We start from the raw sequence: 23528 nt of genomic DNA, 5'->3' as shown, positions 1-23528 counted from the left end.
TAATCGATGACTGATAAGCCAGTGACTTCACCAATAATTAGCCATAATTGCCAATATAATTGATAAGTGTTTAGATTAGTTCTCGAATGCTTTGGATTAAGGTACAATTCTCAGTACTCTTTGATTTCTAGTACTGCTGTTTCTATGCTCAATTTAATTATGACAGTGCGGTGCACCGATTTCGCATGCGATAAATACACCCTCTAACAAAGTTATGGCTGCATGCTGAAAACATGAACAGCAAACAAAAAACAACAGCAATAAAAATAACAACACGTGTCGAACATACTCGAAATCTGCATAATAAAGGAAACAGTTTTGACGTATTCGAATTGAATTTCAAATAATGTTTACATTTTAGCCACGAAATTAAAATTTCCGAAAGTTTAATTTTGTTTAATCGTATTTTATATACCCTGGTTTAATGAAATGTGAATTAATGGCATTATTCAGTTATTCTTATACATCTAGTAAATATAATTTAAGATCTATACCATTGAAACTATTTTAAATAGGAATTTGGCAGTCATAATTTTTAAATAATATAATATATATATTCTTTATAAATATTTATATGAAAGTATATCTGTGAGATCATTTTATTTTTACATTAATTAATAAGTACAGGGTACCTTTTCGTCGAGCAAGCATTCCCACAGCATTCTTGCATATATGCATCATATCTATAAGTATATTAATACTTTTATGTATATACTTAAAAGCTATACTATACCCTTCAAGAGCAATTGAGATTGTGGCAAACTTGAAGATGAGATTTTGCTGACAAGTGCATTTCTTCGAGAAGATCGTTGATATTATTTATAAGTATATTTGAATAGCAGAACGGGCCCAACAAACATTTTCAAGTAGCCAAGTTAACAATGATTATAACAGTTCAAGCTGATAAGTTGATAAGCACTTAATTATTAAATTGAAAAAAAGGGCCTTTTTCTTTTGACAATTATAATTCGAAATTGGAACTGATAAATATGTCTGCGAAATGAATATTTCAGTTTATAGGCAAATCAACACTATGAAACCTACAATTAGACTTTGACACACTTTTTAGGATTTCTTGTTTTCGTCTGCCAAATATGGAAAGTTTTGGAGAATCTAAAAATAAAGCTCTTCAGATACGTCTATCGCGCAGTCGAGCGCAAAAATCCGTGTAATAGTTGACATAATTTTCGGATGGGCATCGGAAAACAAGTCAATTTCCCAGCACAGAATGCATTCAAGCGGCACCAATAAAAAAAACCCGGCAAAACGAACAAGTGTACACAACACACACACTGCACTACACACCAACAAAATGTTATTCAAATAATGTAAACAATTTGTTAATCAAGCAAAATCAAAGTAACTCGATGCGCAGTCCAATCGAGAATTGGCGAAAAAAAGAAAAATACGTGAAACAGAGACAAAAGATCTGGAAAACAAAAGAATGCAATGACACATAAACTGAAATGGAATCAACAAATCGACGCAAAAATTAATTAGTTAACTCTGTAGAGGAACATTACAAAACCAGAGAAATCAGACGACAGACAACAGACAACAGATATTTGACATAGGCAGCCAGGCACAACAGTCGCCTATGGAGGGGCTGTGTCAGTATCTCTGGGTTGAGGTTGGGTCTTGATTTCTGGATACATGTTGATGCTACACGCAGACAGTTAGTTAGTCAGTCAGTGAGTGGGAGAGGCATCGGCACGTCGCGATCGTAGAGATTTGTTTATAACGTGTATATTTGCAATTCGCTAGTCAGTTATTTGACTGATACTGTGTAAAGTTAAAGTGCGACAACTTCTGAGGCTCAATGCCGACAGTAACCGGGCGAAAAAGTGTTTTTACCAAAGAGAATATCACATTTCATCACCATAAAAATTAAACTCGTTAAGATAAAAAATATAAACAAGGCATAGGGCCATAACCATATGAACTACTACACAGGTGTTTGAATACTACCGTATCAAAGTTGGCGATAATAACATCCAATAAGACAAAAATAAAGCTGAGTTCGCTGCTAGCGACTCGCGAGTACAATAATTGCCCGATTTTATAGCATAAACATTAGATATTGAATTCCTTCGATAACTCTGACGTAGGAACTATTTATTAGTATTCCGGTATCGAGCCCTCAGAGCATATATATTTTAACGGAGACCCGCGAATCGAATCCTCAATTGTAAAGCTCAAGTGACGGTTGACAGACGTGGTCGATCTTAACGGTTGGGTTAAGCCAAAGTGTTAGTGTTGTAAAGTGCTGTACAGCTATTATTTGTGGAGGAAACACTTTTAAAATGGGTGTATGTATTAAACAAAAATGTATAATTACAATTTCAATTATGTTGATTAAAGTTATTGTTATCCAATTAAAAAAGAAAGTGCTGGAATAAAAAATACATGAAGTTTGACTTTGATCAGGATATTTCGAAACCATTGGAAATTATTAAAACAGAATTGATTGCGAATAACTGAATAATTTGACAGTGAAATCAATAATATTTTACCTAAAAGGAAAAGGAATTTTTAAGTTGAAATGTTGAATTGCATACTTTTTTAAATTTGATTAAAAACACGAAATCAATTCATTTCATCAAAGTGAAAAAGAACAGCGTAAATTTTAAAAATATTTACGAAGAATATGTTCATAAACGCATCCATAATCTTTGTTTATATTTTAAAACGATAACATTAGTGTATTTGAGAATGAATAATGTTAAAAATATTATTATTATCATTTGACAGATTTAAAAAGATTAAACTTATTTGAACTTCAAATCATATTTACGAAAAACTTTGACAGATTGTATATGCGATTGTTGTGTAGCTAAAATGATAGAAAAAACGCATATCAAATTTCAAATTGTAGTGGTATCAAAATGAACATCTATGCTTTCATATCGAACGATTTAAAATTGGTTTATTGAGCTTACACTCAAGTGCTAAGCACGTTTTCAACGTGTACATCATAATTGACTTATCGCTTTAGTCAAAAACGGCAATCGACTAATCGAATATATACAGCTAATCATTATTTCATTAGATAACAAGAAAAAATGCGAATAACTTTAATATGGCCAATGGATCAAAGAGACCGATCGCCGACTGATTTGCTAATTTTTTGCCTTGACTGTTGCCAATGTTTGGTGACTGATTGATTTCCAAGTTCCTTATCGATTTATGGCAACAACTACATACGAGTATTCGTATTTATATTCGTACTTATCCAGGTACTCACCAGTGAATCACTGAGAGCACACGCGACTGAAAAGCTCAAATTGGATTTCAATGTCAGGCATTGTACTGATCGAAATCCAAATGTTTCAAATTCTGTTTGTTTTGCAAAAGAAGCTCTTATCGTGCAGTCTATAAAGAAAGTCGAGTTCAATTCACTTTCCGGGGGTTCCATAAGTGGTTTAATCTACACGGGAATAAAAGATAATCTTCCTTTTGTTTGCTCACCAGTAAATATTTATTTCGTTATCCAATGGACATGTAAGTAAACGTAATTAGCCCGACCATTTCTCTGATCTCTGATTAGCCCTGACATTGGCTCATTTCCAGCAATCAGTGTGCGATGTTCCCCTTTGAACGGCCATTTGATTAGATATCAACTGACTGTCGACTCTCCACTGACGACTGACGACTGTCGACGGTCGGCAATCGTTGCTTGGTCATAAACATTGCTATAATTATAGTTAATTGGCCACTTCTAATTTAGTAATAAGCAATAATCGTTAAAATATTTCCCTCAACAATGTTTCTTTCACTTTCGCGCAGTTCAACTCCAAGTACCACATCGATGTTGACTTTGAGGTGCCCAAGAAGCTGCAATGGTATTATGCTCCAGCTTTCTTTGGCTTCTGGTTTGTCCTCTATCTGTGCCTGGTCAACACCCAGGTGAATCACATACCCAAAGGACTAACCCGCAGTGAGGAGGCATCCCATCCTGACTCCTTTATAGCACAACGGGCTGAGGATACACTCATTGAGCTGACCCGCATTGGACCCCGTGTGGTGGGCAGTGTTGCCAACGAGGTGACCACTGTCCAGTTCCTCAGGGATGAGGTGGCCAAGGTGCAGGCCGAGGCAAGCGAACGCTTCGAGATTGAGATCGATGTGCAGCAGGCATCCGGCGCATATATGCACTGGATCATGGTCAACATGTACCAGGGCATTCAGAACGTGGTCGTCAAGTTGAGCGAGAGGGGAAACACGAATGAGAACTACCTGCTCATCAATAGTCACTACGATTCAGTGCCCGGCAGCCCGGGTGCTGGCGATGATGGATCCATGGTGGCCACCATGCTGGAGGTGATGCGAGTCATTGCCAAATCGAATGATTCCCTAGCCCATCCCATTGTCTTTCTGTTCAATGGTGCCGAGGAGAATCCATTACAGGCTTCGCACGCCTTCATCACCCAACACAAGTGGGCCAAGAACTGCAAGTGGGTAGACATTGATTCCAGCTAATCCCTTGTTGGATTTCGTATATTTATCTCTGTTTTTGACAGAGCTCTCATCAATCTGGACTCGGCAGGCAGCGGTGGCCGTGAGATCTTGTTTCAGTCCGGGCCTAATCATCCCTGGCTCATGAAATATTATCGTAAGGTGCCTCATCCATTTGCCAACACATTGGCCGAAGAAGTTTTCCAGGCTGGTTACATTCCATCCGACACAGACTTTCGCATCTTCCGGGACTATGGCGGTGTTCCCGGCCTGGACATGGCCTACATATTCAATGGCTACGTCTATCATACTAAATTCGATCGTGTGAACGTCTTTCCACGATCCTCCTTCCAACACACCGGTGACAATGTGTTATCCTTAGCCAGAGCCCTGGCAAATGCCCCCGAACTGGATAACACTGCGGTAAGTCAAATGAAGGAGCATGTGGAATTGATTATTATAGTTTCCTTAACCATTTCCTTGACTTTTCAGGCTCATGCTGAGGGTCACAATGTCTTCTACGATTTTCTGGGCTGGTTCATCATTTTCTACACAGCAACCACCAGTATTATTATAAACGTGGTCATCAGTGTTGTTGCTCTTCTGGCCATTGGCGTCTCCATCTACTTTATGTCTGTTCGATCGGGCTGTAGCCTTTCAGGTGTCCTGATGCGCTTTGGCATTATATTCGGCATTCAATTGGTCTCCTTGGCTCTGGCTTTGGGTCTGGGTCTTCTTGTAGCTCTCTTCATGGATGGCGTAGACCGTTCGATGAGTTGGTTTACACAGATGTGGCTTATAATCGGATTATATGTATTCCCAATCATCTTTGGCATGAGCATATTGCCCGCTTTTTATCTCGAAAAGACTAAAAAAGATCTTCTTAGTCTTGGATTCCGAGTGCAACTCTTTATGCATTCCCACTGCGTTTGTCTGGTTATTCTGCTAATTACTCTGACGGCCCTCGGTATACGATCTGCTTGTTTTCTCATGCTCTGCGTATTCTTCGATATCATAGCACTAATTATCAATTTGGTAACCAAATGGCATCGCAAAGGTTCGTAGTTACTTTAAGAGTTGCAAGCAGAATATTCGGCAAGTTATATATGTATTTCTTATTCTTAGCTTATTGGTTTGCCATCGCTGTCATGATCTGTCAGATACTACCCTTCACTTACTTCACCTATATCCTCACAGCACTTCTCATGACCATAATTCCAATGCAGGGACGTTCTGGAGCCGAATCCAATCCAGACATGGGCATAGCTGTGGTCACCTGGCTGTTTGCCCTTATGTTTGCGGGTTTCATCGTGAGTACTTTATTGAAAGCTTCTCACACATATTATATTGCAACAATACACTTCTTATTTCAGGTTCCTCTCATCATGTTTTTCCGCAAGACGAGAACAATAGTCCTGTGCTTCTTGGCAGGCACAATTTTGTTCATCATCCTTGCGGTAACAAATGTCGGCTTTCCATATCAGCCAAAAACATCCACTCAACGTTACGCCCTCATAGTAAGTTGATAAATTAAAAAGTATCCTAGTGCCATAATATAAATACTACTTACTATCTTCTCTTGTGTAGCACGCTCATAGAGTGCTTCATAATGCCGATGGTACAACCCGCACAGATGAGAGCGGCATTTATATTTATCCACAGGATCGACGCATCCATATTGCCGATGGTTTGTAAAGGATCTTTACTGCTGTGACAATTGTAAATTGATTATTTTTCCAATTTCCAGATGAGCTTAAGGCTTTGGGCCACGCCCACAAGGTCAGCGAGTTCTGCGATGAGGAAATGTTTTGTGGCATGCCATTATACAATCATCGTTGGCACAAGGATCGCGAGTATAGCTTGTGGATACCGACTAATCTGAAGCCACAAATACCTACTGCCTATCCAAGTCTAACACTACAGGAGATTACAGAGCTGGAAGATTCTACAAAAAGGCGTTTTAATTTTTCATTGGTCGGACCCGATCACATGACCATCTTTGTGAATGTCAAGAATAATGCCAAGCTGCTGGATTGGTCCTTCAATGAGACTCTAATTAGGGAGAATGAACCGCCGCCACATTTTGTGTATTTCTCCTATGGTCTGGACAACAGTGCCCTTGAGTTTACCATCGATGTTGAGGTTCGTTTATTATGAGAATTATATTTGTCTCATGTACTGACAGACTACGTCAATTTCAGAAGACAACATCATCCTTTGACACACCCACGTTGGAAATTGGCATTGGCGGCCATTGGGTTCATCATGAAAACACGAGATCACAGGGCTTAAGCGATCATATTGATAATTTCCCATCTTATGCCTATGTACAGGCCTGGGTAGGCACCTACGAGAGCTGGTATTTCTAAACGAACAATAGAAATTAGTCTAATATAGATATCGATATTTGTTTACTAATTGTAGTCCTTAAGAAGTTATATAATTATAGTACCATTGTCCCATTAATTGTAATATACTTCCATAGAATCTGATAAATAAATCTATTTAGTTGTTTTTGTATTAATATATATAAATTTATCAATTGAAAATATAATAAGTGTATAATAAAATACTTGCTTTACGATAGGCATAAAAAAATCGCAAACGGTGGAAAATTTTGAAATGTTCCAAGTGAAGAAAATTTATATGCAGAATTAATTTGGAAGCCGAATCATGTTTTAAATGACATTCCGCATGAAAATCTGTAAGTTTTTGACAAAGTTGTGATAGTTCAAAATTTTTGATAAAATGTTAAGGGGTTGGTATTCAAATTACATTCAAAAAAAAAATCAAATTTAAGTGCAGGTTCAATTTGGACGCAAAATCATGATCAAAGTTATGAAAGATGAAATTTTTTTCAAAAATGTCAAAAGGTTAGTAAGGAAAATAGGATGATGAATGGCTGATAATCGAAAAAAAAGAAATTTTCTTTATGAACAAAATTTAAATGCAGAATAAGTTAAGAGTCCAAATCATGATCAAAATGACATTCCGCATAGAAATCGGTTGACTTATGATAAAGTTATAATATTTCAAAGCTTTTAATAAAATGTTAAGGGGTTGGTATTCAAATTATGGATGATGGACGGCTTAATCAAATTTTTTAAGGGAAGAAAACTTAAATGCAGAATCAATTTGAAAGCCAAATCATGATCAAAATGACATTCTGCATGAAAATCGATTGTTAATGGATTTGTATTAAAAAATTGGATGGCTCATAATTACCGTAATATATTTTTTAGATACATAAGGTGCACTATACAAATCGTGACACAAAACTCAAGCACCAAGATGAAAAAGTTTATGGTTTTAGTTGACGGAAATCAGCATGAGAATCTTATAAGACTAGCTCAAATTGCGAAGTATATAAATCTCCTAGCGTGGGCGTGGCATCAAAACTTATTTGCTTTGTAGATTTGCTTGATCGATTTGGTTAGTTATAAAACTGACGAAGTGCCTTGTGTATATTTCTTATTGAAAACGATGATTTGACAAATTTGCAAATAGATATGCAATCGGCATTTTGTTAAAAGATAAACACTTAGAAATTGTATTCAATGTGGTCAAAAAAAACTTGTGTATTCCGCTTTACCGACTGATGCGATAAGTATATAGACACATCATTCCCTTGACGACTAATACACAAATTTCCGATTAAACGTAAACTCATAAGCAGGTGATTGACAAGCGCTTACTAATTTATTGATCTGTACTTAATACAAAAAGCGTGTTTCTAATTAATAAAATAATAAATCTACTGTAAACGTTGATAATAACTTATTGTTTTGGTATATCCCAGGAAAAGGATCGAACAGCGTAGTGTTTTGCGAGCCAAGTAGCTTGTCAATAGTAATATAATGATGACGGATATTCGATATCGCCAATTTATATCGTAGTGCTATTAATGAACATATATAAACAGAATGCCGCCTATAATAAGAGAGCTTCCGATAAAAACAGTCAATAAATTGTTTTGTTTTAAACGAGGGGGTTGATTAATAAGTTCGGGGGTCTTTAAAATGTCATTGAAATAGAGTGATACCCACCACAAATATAAGATGTTAAGTGTCCTACCCATTTATTATTTATATTATTAAGATTATTTAAATATAACACTAGTAGAATATCTAAAAAAGTCAGAATATGTAAGAAATAAAAATTGTTTGAGTATATACCTTTAATTTTGTGGTTCCTCTTTTTAACTTAGCCGCCCTCGCATAACTTATAATCAAGCGTCTACATTATATGATGCTACTATTTATTACCCAATTGTGCCAGTCTTACACATTAATTTTATGTTACTATACAATGATTGCTATAAAATAGCTTAACATTCGCCTTACCAAAGTAGTTCATATTTGCCAAGCATCGAAGTCACCACGCAGGAATCGCGCTCAAATACCAAAATGAGTGACAAGGAGAAGCTTGTAAAGATACCTTCAAATAGAAGTATTTGCAACTCTACTAATAATTGTGTTAAAAATAACAGATCATGCAGGAATATGGCTCACCAACTGCAGAATCTACAATCAACGGATGCAAAAAGGATAATAAGAGAAAGTTGCCCTGGTATTTTGCGAGTGGATTTCTGCTTTTCTGGGCTTTACTCTTCTTTGCCGTGGTAATACCAATCTTCTATCGGTTACCGACGGCACTGACAATGGAGGACGCACAAAAGAATGTGTTTATTGCCGAGCGAGCCTACAAGGATCTATATTATCTATCCAACATTGGTACCAAAATGGTCGGCAGCAGGGCAAACGAGATTGAAGCTGTTGAATTCCTCCTAAAGCAACTCAATCAAATTAAGGAAGACTCACTAAAGGATTATTTTGATATAGAAATTGATTTGTCGCAAGTCTCGGGTGAATTTATTTACTCGGATCTAATTAACATGTACCAAGGCGTTCAAAATATTGCGGTCAAAATAAGTTCCAAGAATAGTACGAGTCAGAACTACCTCCTAGTGAATAGTCACTTTGACTCGAAACCAGATACTCCATCAGCTGGAGATGCTGGATTTATGATAGTCACCATGATGGAAGTTTTGCGAGTGATGGCAACAACGAAGCAGACCTTTGAACATCCCATCGTCTTTCTATTTAATGGAGCTGAAGAAAGCTTTCTTCTGGCCTCTGATGGCTTCATTAAAACACATAAATGGGCGCCAAATTTAAAGTGAGCTGCAAATTATTCCATAAGCATAACAGAATGTTTTCTATAATTATTATTATTATATTATTACAGAGCCTTAGTTAATCTCGATGCAGCTGGCAGTGGAGGACGAGAAATTCTATTTCAGAGTGGACCCAATCATCCTTGGCTTGTTAAAGTAAGATAATCCCGTTGGCGTCATAAAAATATCACTAAATATCATTTATATTTAAAGTATTATAAGAAGTGTGCCAAATATCCCTTTGGCTCAACAGTGGCTGAGGAAATTTTTCAGTCAGATGCGCTGCCTTCTGATTCTGACTTTAGAACTTTTAAGAAACACATGCCAGGTAATTTCCCATCATAAAAACTCAGGTTTGCAATATAATTGAATTGAATTTTTATAGGTCTGGATATGGGTCAAGTCATTAATGGTTATATTTATCACACCAAATATGACACCATCGATGTGATTCCCCGTGAATCACTTCAGAATTCCGGCGATAATGTTCTTAGTCTGGTTCGTTGTTTATCCAATGCAACAGAATTACATAATACAGAGGTAACAAATACATTTAATACGAGTTTCTTATACTATATCATTCAAATCCTATAATTTACAGGCTCATAAGATTGGTCATGCGGTCTATTTTGATTTTTTAGGGCTCTATTTCTTCCACTATTCTGAATCTACTGGAGAATCATTGAACTTTGGCGTTGCTGGAACTGCTCTAATTCTAGCTTTTATTTCAATGTGGCGAATGGCAGCTGTATCCCATGCTTCAATTTGTTACGTAATCCGAGTGTTTATCATCGTACATGTTATGCAGATTATTTCCTTCGTACTCGCGTTCGCCTTTCCAATTGTGGTCGCATATGCGATGGACTCCTTCGGTTTATCACTTACTTACTATAGCAACTTGTTACTGGTAGTTGGATTGTATGTGTGTCCCTCACTTATTGGCCTCAGACTGCCCATTACCATCTACTACAGTCTTCAGCGCAACGTAAGTACTTTATCATTTAATATTTTGTATCGTATTTTAATTTATTTTGATTTTTCAGAATAAAATCTCAAGTCCATACCATCTGCAATTGGCATTGCATAGTCAGGCCAGCATTCTGGCTATTTTAGCCATATTTTTCACAGTATTGGGTATTCGTTCATCATATATTTTCACAATTCCACTTATTTTCTACGTTATTTCCTTGGGTCTTAATCTAATGACCATTCTGCACGACCTTGGCTATGCCTGGACAGGCCTACTAAAAGTGAGCCAGATTATTCCTTTTCTGTACAGCAGCTATCTCTTTTATCTATTCATTGTGGTGCTAGTCCCAATGGTGGGCCGATCGGGAAGTGCCTTCAACCTAGACATGGCTATTGCAGTCCTGGCAGCCCTAGGAACCGTTCTGTCCTTCGGATTTTTGGTAAGTCAATTAACCTTTTTCTTAACTACATAATTCAGCAACACTTCTTTTCTACAGGTACCACTAATAAATACTTTCCGACGTCCAAGCCTTGTGATATTTAGTCTTGTGGCAACTACAACTCTTGCTATTTACTTGGCCAGTAGCACACAAATAGGATTTCCATATCGTCCTAAGACGAGTGGTCACCGAGTTGCATTCCTGGTGAGTCCACCTCATAAAGTATTATCATTAAACAAACTATATATTACCGTGTGGTATTTCAGCATGTGCGAAATAGGTTCTACGAGTACGATGGTTCACTCAGTAAGGATGAGTCTGGTTACCTATTTAACTATCAAGATCGGCGAGAGGAAAAAGCTCTGGAGGGCACAAAGGTTAATCTGACTGGCTTGGTCAGTATTGAAAGCAATTGTTATACTCACATGATGTGCGGAATGCCGTTGTTTGATTTCCGCTATGTGGACAATCGTTTCCAAAGCAAATGGTTGCCACGAGAGGTTCCCGTTATACCACCAGGCTCAATCAAACTGGAGTTGCTCAGCAAAACAATTCTTAACACGACAACGGTGCGATTTGAATTCAGTATGGAGGGATCAGCTCAAATGAATTTATTCTTTCAACCGTATGAAGATGTGAAGATAACCAAATGGTCTTTCTTAAGTGAATATCTGGATAATCCCCCAGCGTATCCATTATCCTATCATGTCTGTTTTAACTACGGTATTGATAGCTCGCCTTTGAAGTTTTTCCTCGAAATAACGGTAAGATCTTTTGCGTGAATTTATCTTATTTAAGCTTTTACATAACTATCTTAATGGTTTTAGAAATGGAACGGAAACTTTAAGGTACCTCTATTTCAAATGGGAGTATCGGGACATTTTATTGGATATAAGCGAGATGCTGAAAGTGAAAAGTTCGCATCCTCATTTCCCTCCTATGCTATTCTGGCCGATTGGCCATCCTCATATGACAGATATATTTTTTAGTGTAGATAATACGAACATACATTATAATTTATTATTTAATAAAAAGAACAAACAACTTTTTACTGTATAAATTGTCGTCTGACTTTTGTTCAAGAAATAGTTAATACGCTCGTCGATACACTAGCAATATTTGCTTATCGCAATGATTAAAATTAATGACCAAAAAATGTTCCCCTTTTCTGAATCACAAATATAAGTATGCAATGGTTATCACAATTATTTGAAATTATTTTATATTGGCAATTCGATAAGTTTTATGTTAACGCACACTTACAATCTTCCTATCTCATAGTAAAATAATTTCATACATACTATGTATGTAGAAAAATGTTAGCAATATGACCCGTGTTTCCAATTATGATTAAAATTTGGTGGCCCAACAATCAGTTGATCAAGTTTCCTAGTATTATTTCTTATATACTTATTGGCCCTGCGTTTTATTTTATTATATTCTTTTTCATTATATTTTCTACAAACAGAAAATATATCTTTTAAGGATCTATATATAGATTTATATATATAAGGATATATGATATTATTTTGGAATGTATCTTGATTAACGTATGTTTGAAAGTTAGAAGTGTTTTGACGAAAGTTGCTTGTTGATAAATTCGAACCACCCTCGTTATTTTAATCATCAGCCTTCAATACTATTATATGATACAGTACCAATATCGTGTTTCTATGTATTTGGATCGGTAAATGAATTGGTATCATAATTTTTTTTATCCAAATTGATTTTATAACATAGTCTGGTTATGATTTAATTTCTTGAAAGATATAAAAGCAGCCTCACCTTGCTATTTTTTAGCAGTTACCATCAGGAAAACCTCGGACTCATTTCGGCAGTTATACTACACGTATATGAGAAGCAACAATATGTCGGATAAGGAGAAACTTGTAAGGATATTGTTTTATAAGGAAATAGTAACGTATATTTAGTAACATTCATTACATTGTTTTGTTAATTAAGATAATGGATAACTTTACGGAAAGTCTTAAAAGTGAAACCGAAAATGAGAGAAGAAAAAAAGTGTCGTGGTACTTAGCAACTGGATTCCTGCTATTCTGGGGACTACTCTTCTTTGCCGTAGTGATACCATTTTTCTATCGCTTACCTAAGGCAACGTTTATGGAGGATGCCGACAAAAATGTGTTTATTGCGGAACGTGCTCGCAAAGATCTGTATACTCTATCAAATATTGGTACCAAAATGGTTGGCAGTAAGGAAAACGAGATTGAAGCTGTCCAATTCCTTCTGAAACAACTCAACCAAATTAAGGAAGACTCACTGAAGGATTACTTTGATATAGAAATTGATCTATCTCAAGCCTCTGGCCAGTTTACTGTGTTTGACCTCATTATCATGTACCAAGGAGTTCAAAATATTGCTGTAAAGTTAACACCCAAGAATTGTACAAATCAGAACTACCTCCTAGTTAATAGTCACTTCGACTCAAAGCCAGAAACTCCCTCAGCTGGAGATGCTGGATTCATGGTAGTTACCATGTTGGAAGTCTTGAGAGTGATGACAACAACAAAACAAACCTTTGAACATCCTATCGTCTTCCTTTTTAATGGAGCTGAGGAAAGCTTTCTGCTAGCCTCACACGGATTTATAAAACAACACAAATGGGTGCCTAACTTAAAGTGAGTTTTAAAAATATTTCCCTAAAATATTTTCGAATATAAAATAACCAATTTCATTAAAGGGCATTTGTAAACCTCGATGCTGGAGGTAGTAATGGTCGAGAGTTATTATTTCAGAGCGGACCAAACCATTCTTGGCTTGTGGATGTAAGATATTGCTTTATCTATTGTACAATATTTTTAAAACTTATTTAATTTATAGTACTACAACAAGTATGTGAAACATCCCTTTGGCACAATCTTGGCTGAGGAAATTTTCCAGTCCGGTACAATACCATCTGATTCCGACTTTAGAATATTTAAAGAACACATGCCAGGTAAAAAAAAATTATAAATTCAATCGCAAAAAGTGTAGTTATAATAAGTATTCGATTTCTTTTAGGTTTGGATATGGGTCAAATCTTTAATGGGTTTATATATCACACCAAATATGATGTAGTTGATCTGATCTCACATGAATCCCTTCAGCACACCGGCGATAATGCTCTCAGTCTGATTCGCGGACTGGCAAACGCAACTGAATTAAATGATCCGCAGGTAAATTGGTTATTTATTTGTATTTTCTATTAGTATAATCTTTCAACCATCGAAATTCCAGGCACACAATAATGGACCTGCCGTATTTTTTGATTTCCTGGGACTCTACTTTGTTCACTATTCTGAGGCTACTGGAAAATCCTTGAACTATAGCGTTGCTGGGGCAGTTCTCTTTCTGATCCTCGTTTCAATCTGGAGGATGGCAAATTTTTCCAAAATTTCAACTTGTCACGTGATGCGTTGGTTTATCCTGGTAATGGTTATTCAAATCATTTCGTTTGTGCTTGGACTCGCTCTTCCAATTGTGGTTGCTTATGGAATGGACTCCTTCGGACTGTCGTTGACTTATTATAGCACCCCTATGCTGATAGTAGGGTTGTATGTGTGTCCCTCACTTATTGGCCTAAGTTTACCTATAACTATCTACTACAGTCTTCAGCGTAACGTAAGTACATTTTCATGAGTCAAGTTGATCTTTTGTATACATTTTTAAATTTTTCTTATTTTCTAGAATAAAATCTCAAGTGCTTACCATCTCCAATTGGCATTGCACAGTCAGGCCGTCATCCTGGCTCTTCTAGCTATTGCATTAACAGTTTTGAGTATCCGTTCCACATATATTCTCACAATTCCCCTTTTTTTCTATTTTGCCTCTTTGGCTTTTAATCTGTTAACTCCCTTGCATGATCGAGGCTACGCCTGGACAGGTTTGTTAAAGGTAAGCCAGGTAATTCCATGTCTGTACAGCAGCTATATTTCCTACCTATTCATTGTGGTGCTAACACCAATGGGAGCTCGAGCGGGAAGTGCCTCCAATCGGGACTTGTATATTGCAGCCTTAGCAGCCGTTGGAACTGTTCTTTCCTTTGGATTTTTGGTAAGTCAATTATCGACATTGTTAACTGAATAATTTACCAATATCTGTTATCTATAGGTACCGCTTATTAACACTTTCCGTCGACCAAGCTTTGTGGTATTTCTCCTGTTAGCAACCACAGTTCTCTCTTTGTTCTTGGCCAGCAGCACACAATTGGGATTCCCTTATCGACCAAAGACGAGTGGCCAGAGAGTTGCATACCTGGTACTTATTGTGTATTTACTATTTTTGACTACCATTCAAAATTTCATTCACTTTCTAGCATGTGCGGAATAAGTTCTACGAGTACGATGGCACTCTCAGTAAGGACGAGTCTGGTTACTTGTTTTTGTATCAGGATCGACGTAAGGAAACCGTACTTGACGGCTCTAATGTCAACTTGACTGGTCTTGTCAGTATAAAATCGAATTGTGAGAAACACATGATGTGCGGTATGCCGTTGTATGATTACCGTTACGTGCAGCAGCGTCTTGAAAGCAAGTGGTTGCCACGTGACACGCCCATTGAACCACCAGGATCAACCACATTGGAGATGCTGAACAAAACCATTATTAATTCAACTACTTGTCGATTTGAATACAATTTGACAGGTCCTGCTCAAATGAGTATCTTCTTTCAAACTTATGAAGATGTGACTATAACCAACTGGTCATTCCTAATGAGTTACCTTAAGAATCCCCCAAAATATCCTTTATCCTATCATATATTCTTCAACTACGGTATTGACAGCTCATCTTTGCATTTCTTTGTTGAAGTTTCGGTAAGATATTTACGTTACAATATATTTACCAAAAATAAAATATCCTTTTTTATTTATTCGCAGAAAACAAATGGCGACTTCAAGGTTCCTCTAATCCAAATCGGAGTTTCAGCACATTTTATCGGATATAAGGGCGATGCGGAAAGTCAAAAACTCGCATCCTCATTTCCTGATTTTGCTATTCGAGCCGATTGGCCGGCCTCATATCAAAGATATATTTTTTAACTATGATAAATAACAAATAAAGTATATAAAAGCAGACTTTTTAAGACTGTCTTTGTTTCGATCAACCCTCGAAGTAATGGTTATCAACCACAATATTATATTATCTCGCTGTCGTCTAATCTTCCATGCCTAAATCATGTTTGAGGCAATTAATAATATAGCCCCATAATTTTTATTAAGACGCACACTTTACAATACCTATTTATTTGATAACTAAATATAAAAGCCATCGACAGCTGGTTAAGAAAGGCAGTTCTTATTTGAAATGCGTTGATTGAGCAACATAAGCAAAAAAAAAAAAACAAGATGGCTGACAAGGAAAAACTCGTAAGAACCGCTTAACAATTGAACTAAAAAAATTATATTTATCTAATCTTAAATATTATTATAAAAAGATATCGATCGAATCAGTTGAAGCACCGAGAAATGTCAACACAAAGACGAAGAATGCTAAGTTACCATGGTACTTTGCAAGCGGATTTCTGCTGTTCTGGGGACTTCTCTTCTTCGCCGTAGTAATACCATATTTTTATCGGTTACCAACGGCATTAACAATGGAGGATGCAAATGAAAATGTGTTTATCGCGGAGAGAGCATACAAAAATCTCTATACTCTCTCTAATATTGGAATCAAATTAAGCGGTACTGAGAAAATGAAGTTCAGGCCGTAAACTTTATTTTAAGTGAGCTGGAAAAAATTAAGAAAGATATTCAGGACGACTTATTTGATTTGGACATTGATCTTTCACATTCCTCTGGCTCCTTTGTCATTAAAACCTGGCTCAGGATATATCAAGGCGTTCAAAATATTGCCGTTAAATTATCTCCCAAGAACAGTACCAGCGAGACTTATCTCCTTGTCAACAGTCACTTCGACTCTGCGGAGAATGGTCCAGGAGCCGGAGATGCTGGCTTCATGATTGTCACAATGGTGGAAGTCTTGCGGGTTATTGCAACATCGAGACAACCCATTGAGCATCCAATTGTCTTCCTGTTTAATGGAGCTGAGGAGGGAGGACTTCAAGCTGCTCATGGGTTTATCACACAGCACAAATGGGCACCTTTTTGCAAGTAAGTTTTTAAAATATAACTCCATTCAGTAAATAAATATAATACTTTAAAAACTTTTATTGCAGGGCCGTGGTCAACCTTGATGCTGCTGGAAGTGGAGGTCGAGATGTTTTATTTCAAACTGGTCCCAATCATCCGTGGCTTGCTGCCGTAAGTTATCAGTTAGATATAACATAAAGTTACTCTCTAAATATATATTTATATTTTACAGTACTACAAAAAATACATCAAACATCCTTTCGCAACAACCATGGCAGAGGAAATGTTCCAAGCGGGCTATATACCATCGGATACAGACTTTCGACAGTTTAAGACATATGCCAAAATTCCAGGTACCTAATAATTTAATAATGATCTGCCGGAGCTCAGAAAATACTTCTAAAGAATTGTGAATTGTAGGCTTGGACATGGCCCAGTGTATTAACGGATTCGTATATCATACCAAATATGACACCATCGATGTGATTCCGCGTGAATCCCTTCAGAACACCGGGAATAATATTCTTAGCCTTGTTAGAGGTTTGGCCAATGCAACAGAATTGCGTGATACCGAGGTAAAAACTGAAGTTATTTAAAATATTAATGTACTAATAATATCACAAATTTATTGACAGGCACATGAAGTCGGTCATGCTGTATTCTTTGATTTCCTGGGACTGTATTTCTTCCACTATTCAGAGGCAACTGGAATATTTTTGAATTTCGGAACTGCTGGAACTGCTCTAGTTCTAGTCTTCTTTTCAATGTGGCGAATGGCAGCTGTATCCCAAGTTTCGATTTGCTACGTGATCCGTTGGTTTATCATGGTAATAGTGATACAAATTGTTTCCTTTGTGCTTGGATTAGCCTTTCCGATAGTGGTCGCTAACGCCATGGATTACTACGGATATTCAATGACTTTCTATAGCACCCCTTTGCTGATTATTGGGTTGTATGTCAGTCCCTCTCTTATTGGCCTCAGTCTGCCAATAACCGTATACTATAGTCTCCAGCGCATTGTAAGTTCATTCATGTGTGCTAGGTTCATCTATCTTACAAAATTTTATTTTTCAGGACAAAATTTCAAGCTCGTACCACCTCCAATTGGCATTGCATAGCCAGGCTTCCATCCTGGCTCTTCTAGCCATTGCTTTAACACAATTGGGTATTCGTTCTTCATATATCATCGTAATTCCACTTATTTTCTACGTTATTTCCTTGGGTCTTAGTCTAATGACAATTCTGCACGACCTTGGCTATGCCTGGACAGGCATCCTAAAAGTGAGCCAGGTTATTCCCTTCCTGTACAGCAGCTATCTCTTCTATTTCTTTATTGTGGTACTAATACCCATGGCCGGTCGATCAGGTAGTGCTTCCAATCAGGATTTATTTATTGCTGTTTTAGCAGCTTTCGGAACGATCCTCTCGTTTGGATTCTTGGTAAGATTATAACTGTTCTCCTTACTAAATAATAATAATCCAATAACATTTCTTAAATTTAGATACCACTGATCAACACTTTTCGTCGACCAAGCCTTGTAATTCTAGCCCTGGTAGCGACCACAGCCCTTACTATATGTTTGGCCAGCAACACAAGCTTAGGATTTCCATATAGACCTAAAACAAATGCACAACGTATTGATTACTTAGTGAGTATCTTTTTTAGCGTTATTTATATTTTTCTTATTACGTATGTTCCTTTAGGAAGTGCGAAATATATTTTACGAGTACGATGGAACTGTCAGTAGAGACGAGTCTGGTTACCTAATCTTGTTTGACGATCGTCGCAGAGAAAAACCTCTTTTGGGCACGAAAGTTAACTTGACTGGTTTAGTCAGTCTAAAGTCAAGCTGCGAGCAGCACATGATGTGTGGGATGCCGCTTTATGATAACCGATACGTGACCCAGAGGTTACAGTGTTCTTGGTTGCCACGTTCGGAACCCATTGAGCCACCAGGACCAGCCAAACTGGAAATGCTGAGCAAAACCATTATTAATGCCACAACTGTGCACTTTGAGTTCAAGTTGACGGGTCCCATCAGTATGAGATTGTTTATTCAGGCTTATGAAGACGTTACAATCAGCAACTGGTCTTTTCTACGGACCTATCTTGACAACCCACCGCCAGCACCGATTACACATCAGATCTACTTCAAGTATGCTATAGATAACTCGCCATTAAAGTTCTTTGTGGCAATTTCGGTATGATATAATAACTCATATTTTTAATATTTATATTACAATCTTATTACATCAATCTACTAACTCTAGAAATCAAATGGAAATTTTAATGTACCTTTATTCCAACTGGGAGTATCAGGACATTACATGTCACATGATGGTGACTCCGAGAGTATGAAGTTCGCGTCATCTTTCCCCTCTTATTCAAGTCTTAACCATTGGCCTGCCTTTTATCAAAGATTCATATATTAGTTATATTAGAAATAAATTCAAATTATTATTAAATAAATAAATGTTTTTTATAATTATTATGTCTCTATCTAATTTAAATTTAACTGCTATTGAGTTTCCGTTTGATTGCCACAAAAATGTTAATTGTTAATGTAATGTTTACTTAATATTAACAGAATGTTAATGAAATGTTATGCTCACTTTGGCACTATTAACATGCTGCTTACGATCTGTATCACAGTGCAGCTCACTTCACTTACTATTAACAGCTGGCAAAGACACACACATTTATAGTTGTTCGTGTTTTTCTCTAAAAACAATAACTTTTAAGTACATGAAATCTAAAGTGTTGTTAACTAATGTATTGTTTAACGCTTTCGCGCTTAGATTTTAAGATGTATGTATAAACAACTCAACTTGTACTCTGTAAGTGAACTACATATGTGTATTTATTAGATGATTCTGAGAAATAATTATAAATAACAAATTTATCACCGATTTTCATATCTAAACTATGTTCGATCACTAACGTAGTGGTATTATACTTTTTATCAGTTCGTCTTTATTATACTGTTCTCGACAACAAAATAATCGGTTTTCATTCGCGTAACGAAATTAGTCTTGATTTGGAAAGCCTTGGTGCCGCTACTTAAAATAAAAGTATGGATGACGAGGAAAAACTGGTAAAAAAAAAACTTATCAATTAATTAATATATTAAAGCAATTAAAATTATAATCATCCTTAAACCCATATTATATAGCTCTTCAATGGATCGGTTGAAACCCGGAGAAATGGAAAGCTATCGTCCTACCTTACATGTGGATTCGTTCTGTTCTGGGTAGTCCTATTCTTCGCCGTTGTAATACCCCTTATGTATCGACTCCCAACGGCACTAACAATAGAGGATGCTCATGAAAACGTGTTCATCGCAGAGAGAGCATACAAAAATCTATATAATCTTTCCAATATTGGAATAAAACTAACCGGCACTGAAAAAAATGAAGTTGAGGCCGTAAACTTTATTCAAAATGAGCTGTCAAAGATTAAGGAAGATCTTCAGGACGACTTATTTGATTTAGAAATTGATCTTCAACATTCTTCTGGCTCCTTTATCACTGGTTCCCTTCTCAGGATATATCAAGGAGTTCAAAATATTGTCGTAAAATTATCTCCCGAAAACAGTACTAGCGAGACTTATCTCCTTGTCAATAGCCACTTTGACTCCATGTCCGGTCCGGGTGCCGGTGATGCTGGATTCATGATTGTCACGATGTTGGAAGTTATACGGGTTATTGCAACATCGAGACAACCCATCGATCATCCAATCGTCTTCCTGTTTAATGGAGCTGAGGAAGTGGGACTGTTGGCTTCTCATGCGTTTATCACACAGCACAAATGGGCACCCTTCTGCAAGTTAGTTATAGTAAAAGTACTTGCAACAAATGAAGATCACTTATTTTATGATTAATCGTCCAGAGCCGTGATCAACCTTGATGCTGCTGGAAGTGGAGGTCGAGATGTTCTATTCCAAACTGGCCCCAATCACCCATGGCTTGTAGACGTAAGATTACAGACAGATACTGTTCACAATCACTCTTTATATTAATAATATTTTAAGTACTACAAAAGATACATCAAACATCCTTTTGCTACTACCATGGCAGAGGAAATATTCCAAGCGGGCATTATTCCATCGGATACAGACTTCCGACAATTTAGAACATATGGAAATATTCCAGGTATTTTTTAATGATCTGCAGGAATTCAGAGAATGTTTTTACACATAATCAATTGCAGGTTTGGACATGGCCCAGTGTTTTAATGGTTTTGTATATCATACCAAATATGACACCATCGATGTGATTCCTCGTGAATCCCTTCAGAACACCGGTGATAATATCTTAAGCCTGGTTCAAGGCTTGGCCAATGCAACCGAATTGCATGATACCGAGGTAAGAACTTGATTTATTTTTCTTAATCGCTTATTTCTTTTTACTATATATTCTTAGGCTCACAAGACTGGACATGCTGTCTACTTTGATTTTTTGGGGATCTTTTTCTTCTACTATTCAGAAACTAATGGGATACTTTTGAATGTTGGCGTTGCTGGAGCTACTTTCATTCTGATCTTTTTCTCAATGTGGCGAATGGCATCTGTATCTCAAGTTTCAATTTGCTACATAATCCGCTTGTTTATCATCTTACAAGTAATGCAGGTGATTTCCTTCGTACTCTCAATATACTTTCCAATAGTTGTCGCAAATAAAATGGATTCCCACGGGCAATCACTGACTTACTATAGCAGCCCTTACCTGATAATCGGCTTGTATGTGACTCCCTCTCTTATCGGTCAGATTTTGCCTCAGCTTATCAGCTACTTATGTGTAAAGTGCCATGTAAGTGAATTATCATGTTAATTTAATCTTTTCTTACACATATTTTTAATCTTTTTTTTTTACAGAATAAAATCTCAAAACCTTACTGCGCTCAGTTGAAATTACATAGTCACTCAATAAACTTGGCTGTTCTTACCATTTTCTTAACATGTTTAGGCTTCCGTTCTTCATATATTTTCGTTATTCCTCTTATTTTCTACAATATTGCCTTGGCTCTTAATCTAATGACCGCTTTACACGATCGTGGCTATGCCTGGATAGGACTACTAAAAATTAGCCAGATTATTCCTTTCCTGTACATCAGCTACCTCGTCTATACGATTATTGTTGTGCTTACACCAATGTATGGACGTTCAGGCAGTGCTTCCAATTGGGATTTCAATATTGCTGTCTTGGCAGCCCTAGGAACAGTTGTCTCCTGTGGCTTCTTGGTAAGCAATCATTTGAATTTAAGAACTAAATATTATACCAACGTCTGTAATCTGTAGGTACCCCTGCTTAGCACTTCCCGTCAAAGAAGCCTTGTAATATTAACCCTGGTGGCAACTACAGCTCTCTTTATAATATTGGCCTGTTATACACGATTGGGATTTCCATATAGGCCAAAAACAAATGCACAGCGTATTGACTATTTGGTGAGCATCGTACATCACTTATTAATTTAATCTTATAAATTAAATATGTTATTTTAGGAAGTGCGAAATATGTTTTACGAGTACGATGGAACTGTCAGTAGAGACGAGTCTGGTTACCTAATTTTATATGAAGATCGTCGTAGAGAAAAACCACTTTTGGACACGAAAATGAATTTGACTGGTTTGGTGAGTCTGGAATCGAATTGTAAGAAGCACATGATGTGCGGGATGCCGTTGCATGATAATCGATGCGTTGCGCAGGAATTTCAATGTTCTTGGTTGCCACGTTCGGAACCCATTGAGCCACCAGGACCAACCAAACTGGAAATGCTGAGCAAAACCATTATTAATGCCACAACTGTGCACTTTGAGTTCAAGTTGACGGGTCCCACTAGCATGAGATTGTTTATCCAGGCTTATAATGATGTGACAATAAGTGACTGGTCGTTTCTGCGCACTTATCTTGATAAACCACCGCCAGCACATATTCCACGTCAGATCAACTTCAAGTATGCTAATGATGACTCGCCATTTAACTTCTTTATTGATATTTCGGTAAGTAATATTTTTAATTTGAGTTATTTGCAGCTCAATTACAATTTTATCTTTTCAATCTACAAACTCTAGAAACTAAATGGAAATTTTAATGTACCTTTATTCCAACTCGGAGTGTCAGGACATTACATGGCACATGATGGTGACTCCGAGAGTATAAAGTTCGCCTCATCTTTCCCCTCCTATTCAATGCTCAACCATTGGCCTGCGCTGTATCAAAGATACATTTTTTAGATATAAATATTTGTAAAAACAAATATTCATTCAAAATTAAATAAAAAACATTTTTTTACATTTCAGAAGCAGATAATATTAATTTAAGTGGGTTCAAATAAATAGTCTATGATGGTTTAAAGTTGTGAAAATATTTGTAACTTTTCTGTCTTTAAAGAGTCCGAACA

At 36.8% G+C, this 23528-nt stretch overlaps 5 protein-coding genes across 6 annotated transcripts; all 5 read left to right on the top strand.

The window, feature by feature from the left end:
* Positions 1-1663: 1663 nt before the first annotated feature.
* LOC117784809 (endoplasmic reticulum metallopeptidase 1) lies at positions 1664-6979 on the top strand. 2 transcript variants are annotated; one of them, XM_034622636.1, is made up of 9 exons: positions 1664-2309; positions 3787-4454; positions 4521-4878; positions 4948-5512; positions 5581-5765; positions 5829-5972; positions 6043-6142; positions 6203-6597; positions 6660-6979. In XM_034622636.1, exons 1-9 carry the CDS (start codon positions 2304-2306, stop codon positions 6822-6824), a joined length of 2586 nt encoding a protein of 861 aa, XP_034478527.1. In that variant the 5' UTR covers positions 1664-2303; the 3' UTR covers positions 6825-6979. The 2 variants fall into 2 exon arrangements, with proteins under 2 accessions (XP_034478527.1, XP_034478526.1); XM_034622635.1 differs by having other exon boundaries at positions 1668-2309; positions 6657-6976.
* A 1825-nt stretch (positions 6980-8804) lies between these two features.
* Positions 8805-12100, top strand: LOC117782984 (endoplasmic reticulum metallopeptidase 1-like). Its single transcript, XM_034620105.1, has 10 exons — positions 8805-8882; positions 8945-9633; positions 9703-9787; positions 9845-9959; positions 10017-10171; positions 10233-10616; positions 10675-11040; positions 11098-11244; positions 11307-11804; positions 11868-12100. Exons 1-10 carry the CDS (start codon positions 8862-8864, stop codon positions 12027-12029), a joined length of 2622 nt encoding a protein of 873 aa, XP_034475996.1. The 5' UTR covers positions 8805-8861; the 3' UTR covers positions 12030-12100.
* A 1447-nt stretch (positions 12101-13547) lies between these two features.
* Positions 13548-16122, top strand: LOC117782991 (endoplasmic reticulum metallopeptidase 1-like). Its single transcript, XM_034620112.1, has 9 exons — positions 13548-13679; positions 13742-13826; positions 13882-13996; positions 14062-14216; positions 14278-14661; positions 14728-15093; positions 15151-15297; positions 15356-15853; positions 15917-16122. Exons 1-9 carry the CDS (start codon positions 13558-13560, stop codon positions 16076-16078), a joined length of 2034 nt encoding a protein of 677 aa, XP_034476003.1. The 5' UTR covers positions 13548-13557; the 3' UTR covers positions 16079-16122.
* A 262-nt stretch (positions 16123-16384) lies between these two features.
* LOC117782989 (endoplasmic reticulum metallopeptidase 1-like) lies at positions 16385-19561 on the top strand. The gene is given in 11 exon segments (XM_034620111.1): positions 16385-16405; positions 16474-16726; positions 16729-17149; positions 17215-17299; positions 17361-17481; positions 17549-17703; positions 17764-18147; positions 18203-18568; positions 18631-18777; positions 18833-19330; positions 19400-19561. Coding segments are annotated over 11 exon segments (2613 nt in total).
* A 475-nt stretch (positions 19562-20036) lies between these two features.
* LOC117782988 (endoplasmic reticulum metallopeptidase 1-like) lies at positions 20037-23421 on the top strand. The gene is made up of 10 exons (XM_034620110.1): positions 20037-20223; positions 20302-20954; positions 21018-21102; positions 21160-21280; positions 21339-21493; positions 21551-21937; positions 22003-22368; positions 22426-22572; positions 22630-23127; positions 23200-23421. The coding sequence occupies exons 1-10, from the start codon at positions 20203-20205 to the stop codon at positions 23359-23361; spliced, it is 2595 nt and encodes an 864-aa protein (XP_034476001.1). The 5' UTR covers positions 20037-20202; the 3' UTR covers positions 23362-23421.
* The last annotated feature ends 107 nt before the right edge of the window (positions 23422-23528 follow it).

This window comes from Drosophila innubila, assembly GCF_004354385.1.
Source record: "Drosophila innubila isolate TH190305 chromosome 2R unlocalized genomic scaffold, UK_Dinn_1.0 1_C_2R, whole genome shotgun sequence".
Lineage (NCBI taxonomy): Eukaryota > Metazoa > Arthropoda > Insecta > Diptera > Drosophilidae > Drosophila > Drosophila innubila.
Note: the sequence above shows the minus strand (reverse complement) of the source record. Positions and strands in the feature narration are given on the sequence as shown.

Bases quoted from the DNA above. Each gene is read 5' to 3' on its own strand.
- LOC117782984 (XM_034620105.1), top strand. From the start codon at position 8,862: ATGAGTGACAAGGAGAAGCTT. The intron at 8,883-8,944 runs GTAAAGATACCT...TAAAAATAACAG, and splicing joins TGAGTGACAAGGAGAAGCTT to ATCATGCAGGAATATGGCTC. The intron at 9,634-9,702 runs GTGAGCTGCAAA...ATATTATTACAG, and splicing joins AAATGGGCGCCAAATTTAAA to AGCCTTAGTTAATCTCGATG.
- LOC117782991 (XM_034620112.1), top strand. From the start codon at position 13,558: ATGACAACAACAAAACAAACCTTTGAACATCCTATCGTCTTCCTTTTT. The intron at 15,094-15,150 runs GTAAGTCAATTA...TGTTATCTATAG, and splicing joins TTCTTTCCTTTGGATTTTTG to GTACCGCTTATTAACACTTT. The intron at 15,298-15,355 runs GTACTTATTGTG...TTCACTTTCTAG, and splicing joins GCCAGAGAGTTGCATACCTG to CATGTGCGGAATAAGTTCTA.
- LOC117782988 (XM_034620110.1), top strand. From the start codon at position 20,203: ATGGATGACGAGGAAAAACTG. The intron at 20,224-20,301 runs GTAAAAAAAAAA...CATATTATATAG, and splicing joins TGGATGACGAGGAAAAACTG to CTCTTCAATGGATCGGTTGA. The intron at 21,103-21,159 runs GTAAGATTACAG...TAATATTTTAAG, and splicing joins ATCACCCATGGCTTGTAGAC to TACTACAAAAGATACATCAA.
- LOC117784809 (XM_034622635.1), top strand. The intron at 4,879-4,947 runs GTAAGTCAAATG...TTGACTTTTCAG, and splicing joins CCGAACTGGATAACACTGCG to GCTCATGCTGAGGGTCACAA. The intron at 5,766-5,828 runs GTGAGTACTTTA...TTCTTATTTCAG, and splicing joins TTATGTTTGCGGGTTTCATC to GTTCCTCTCATCATGTTTTT.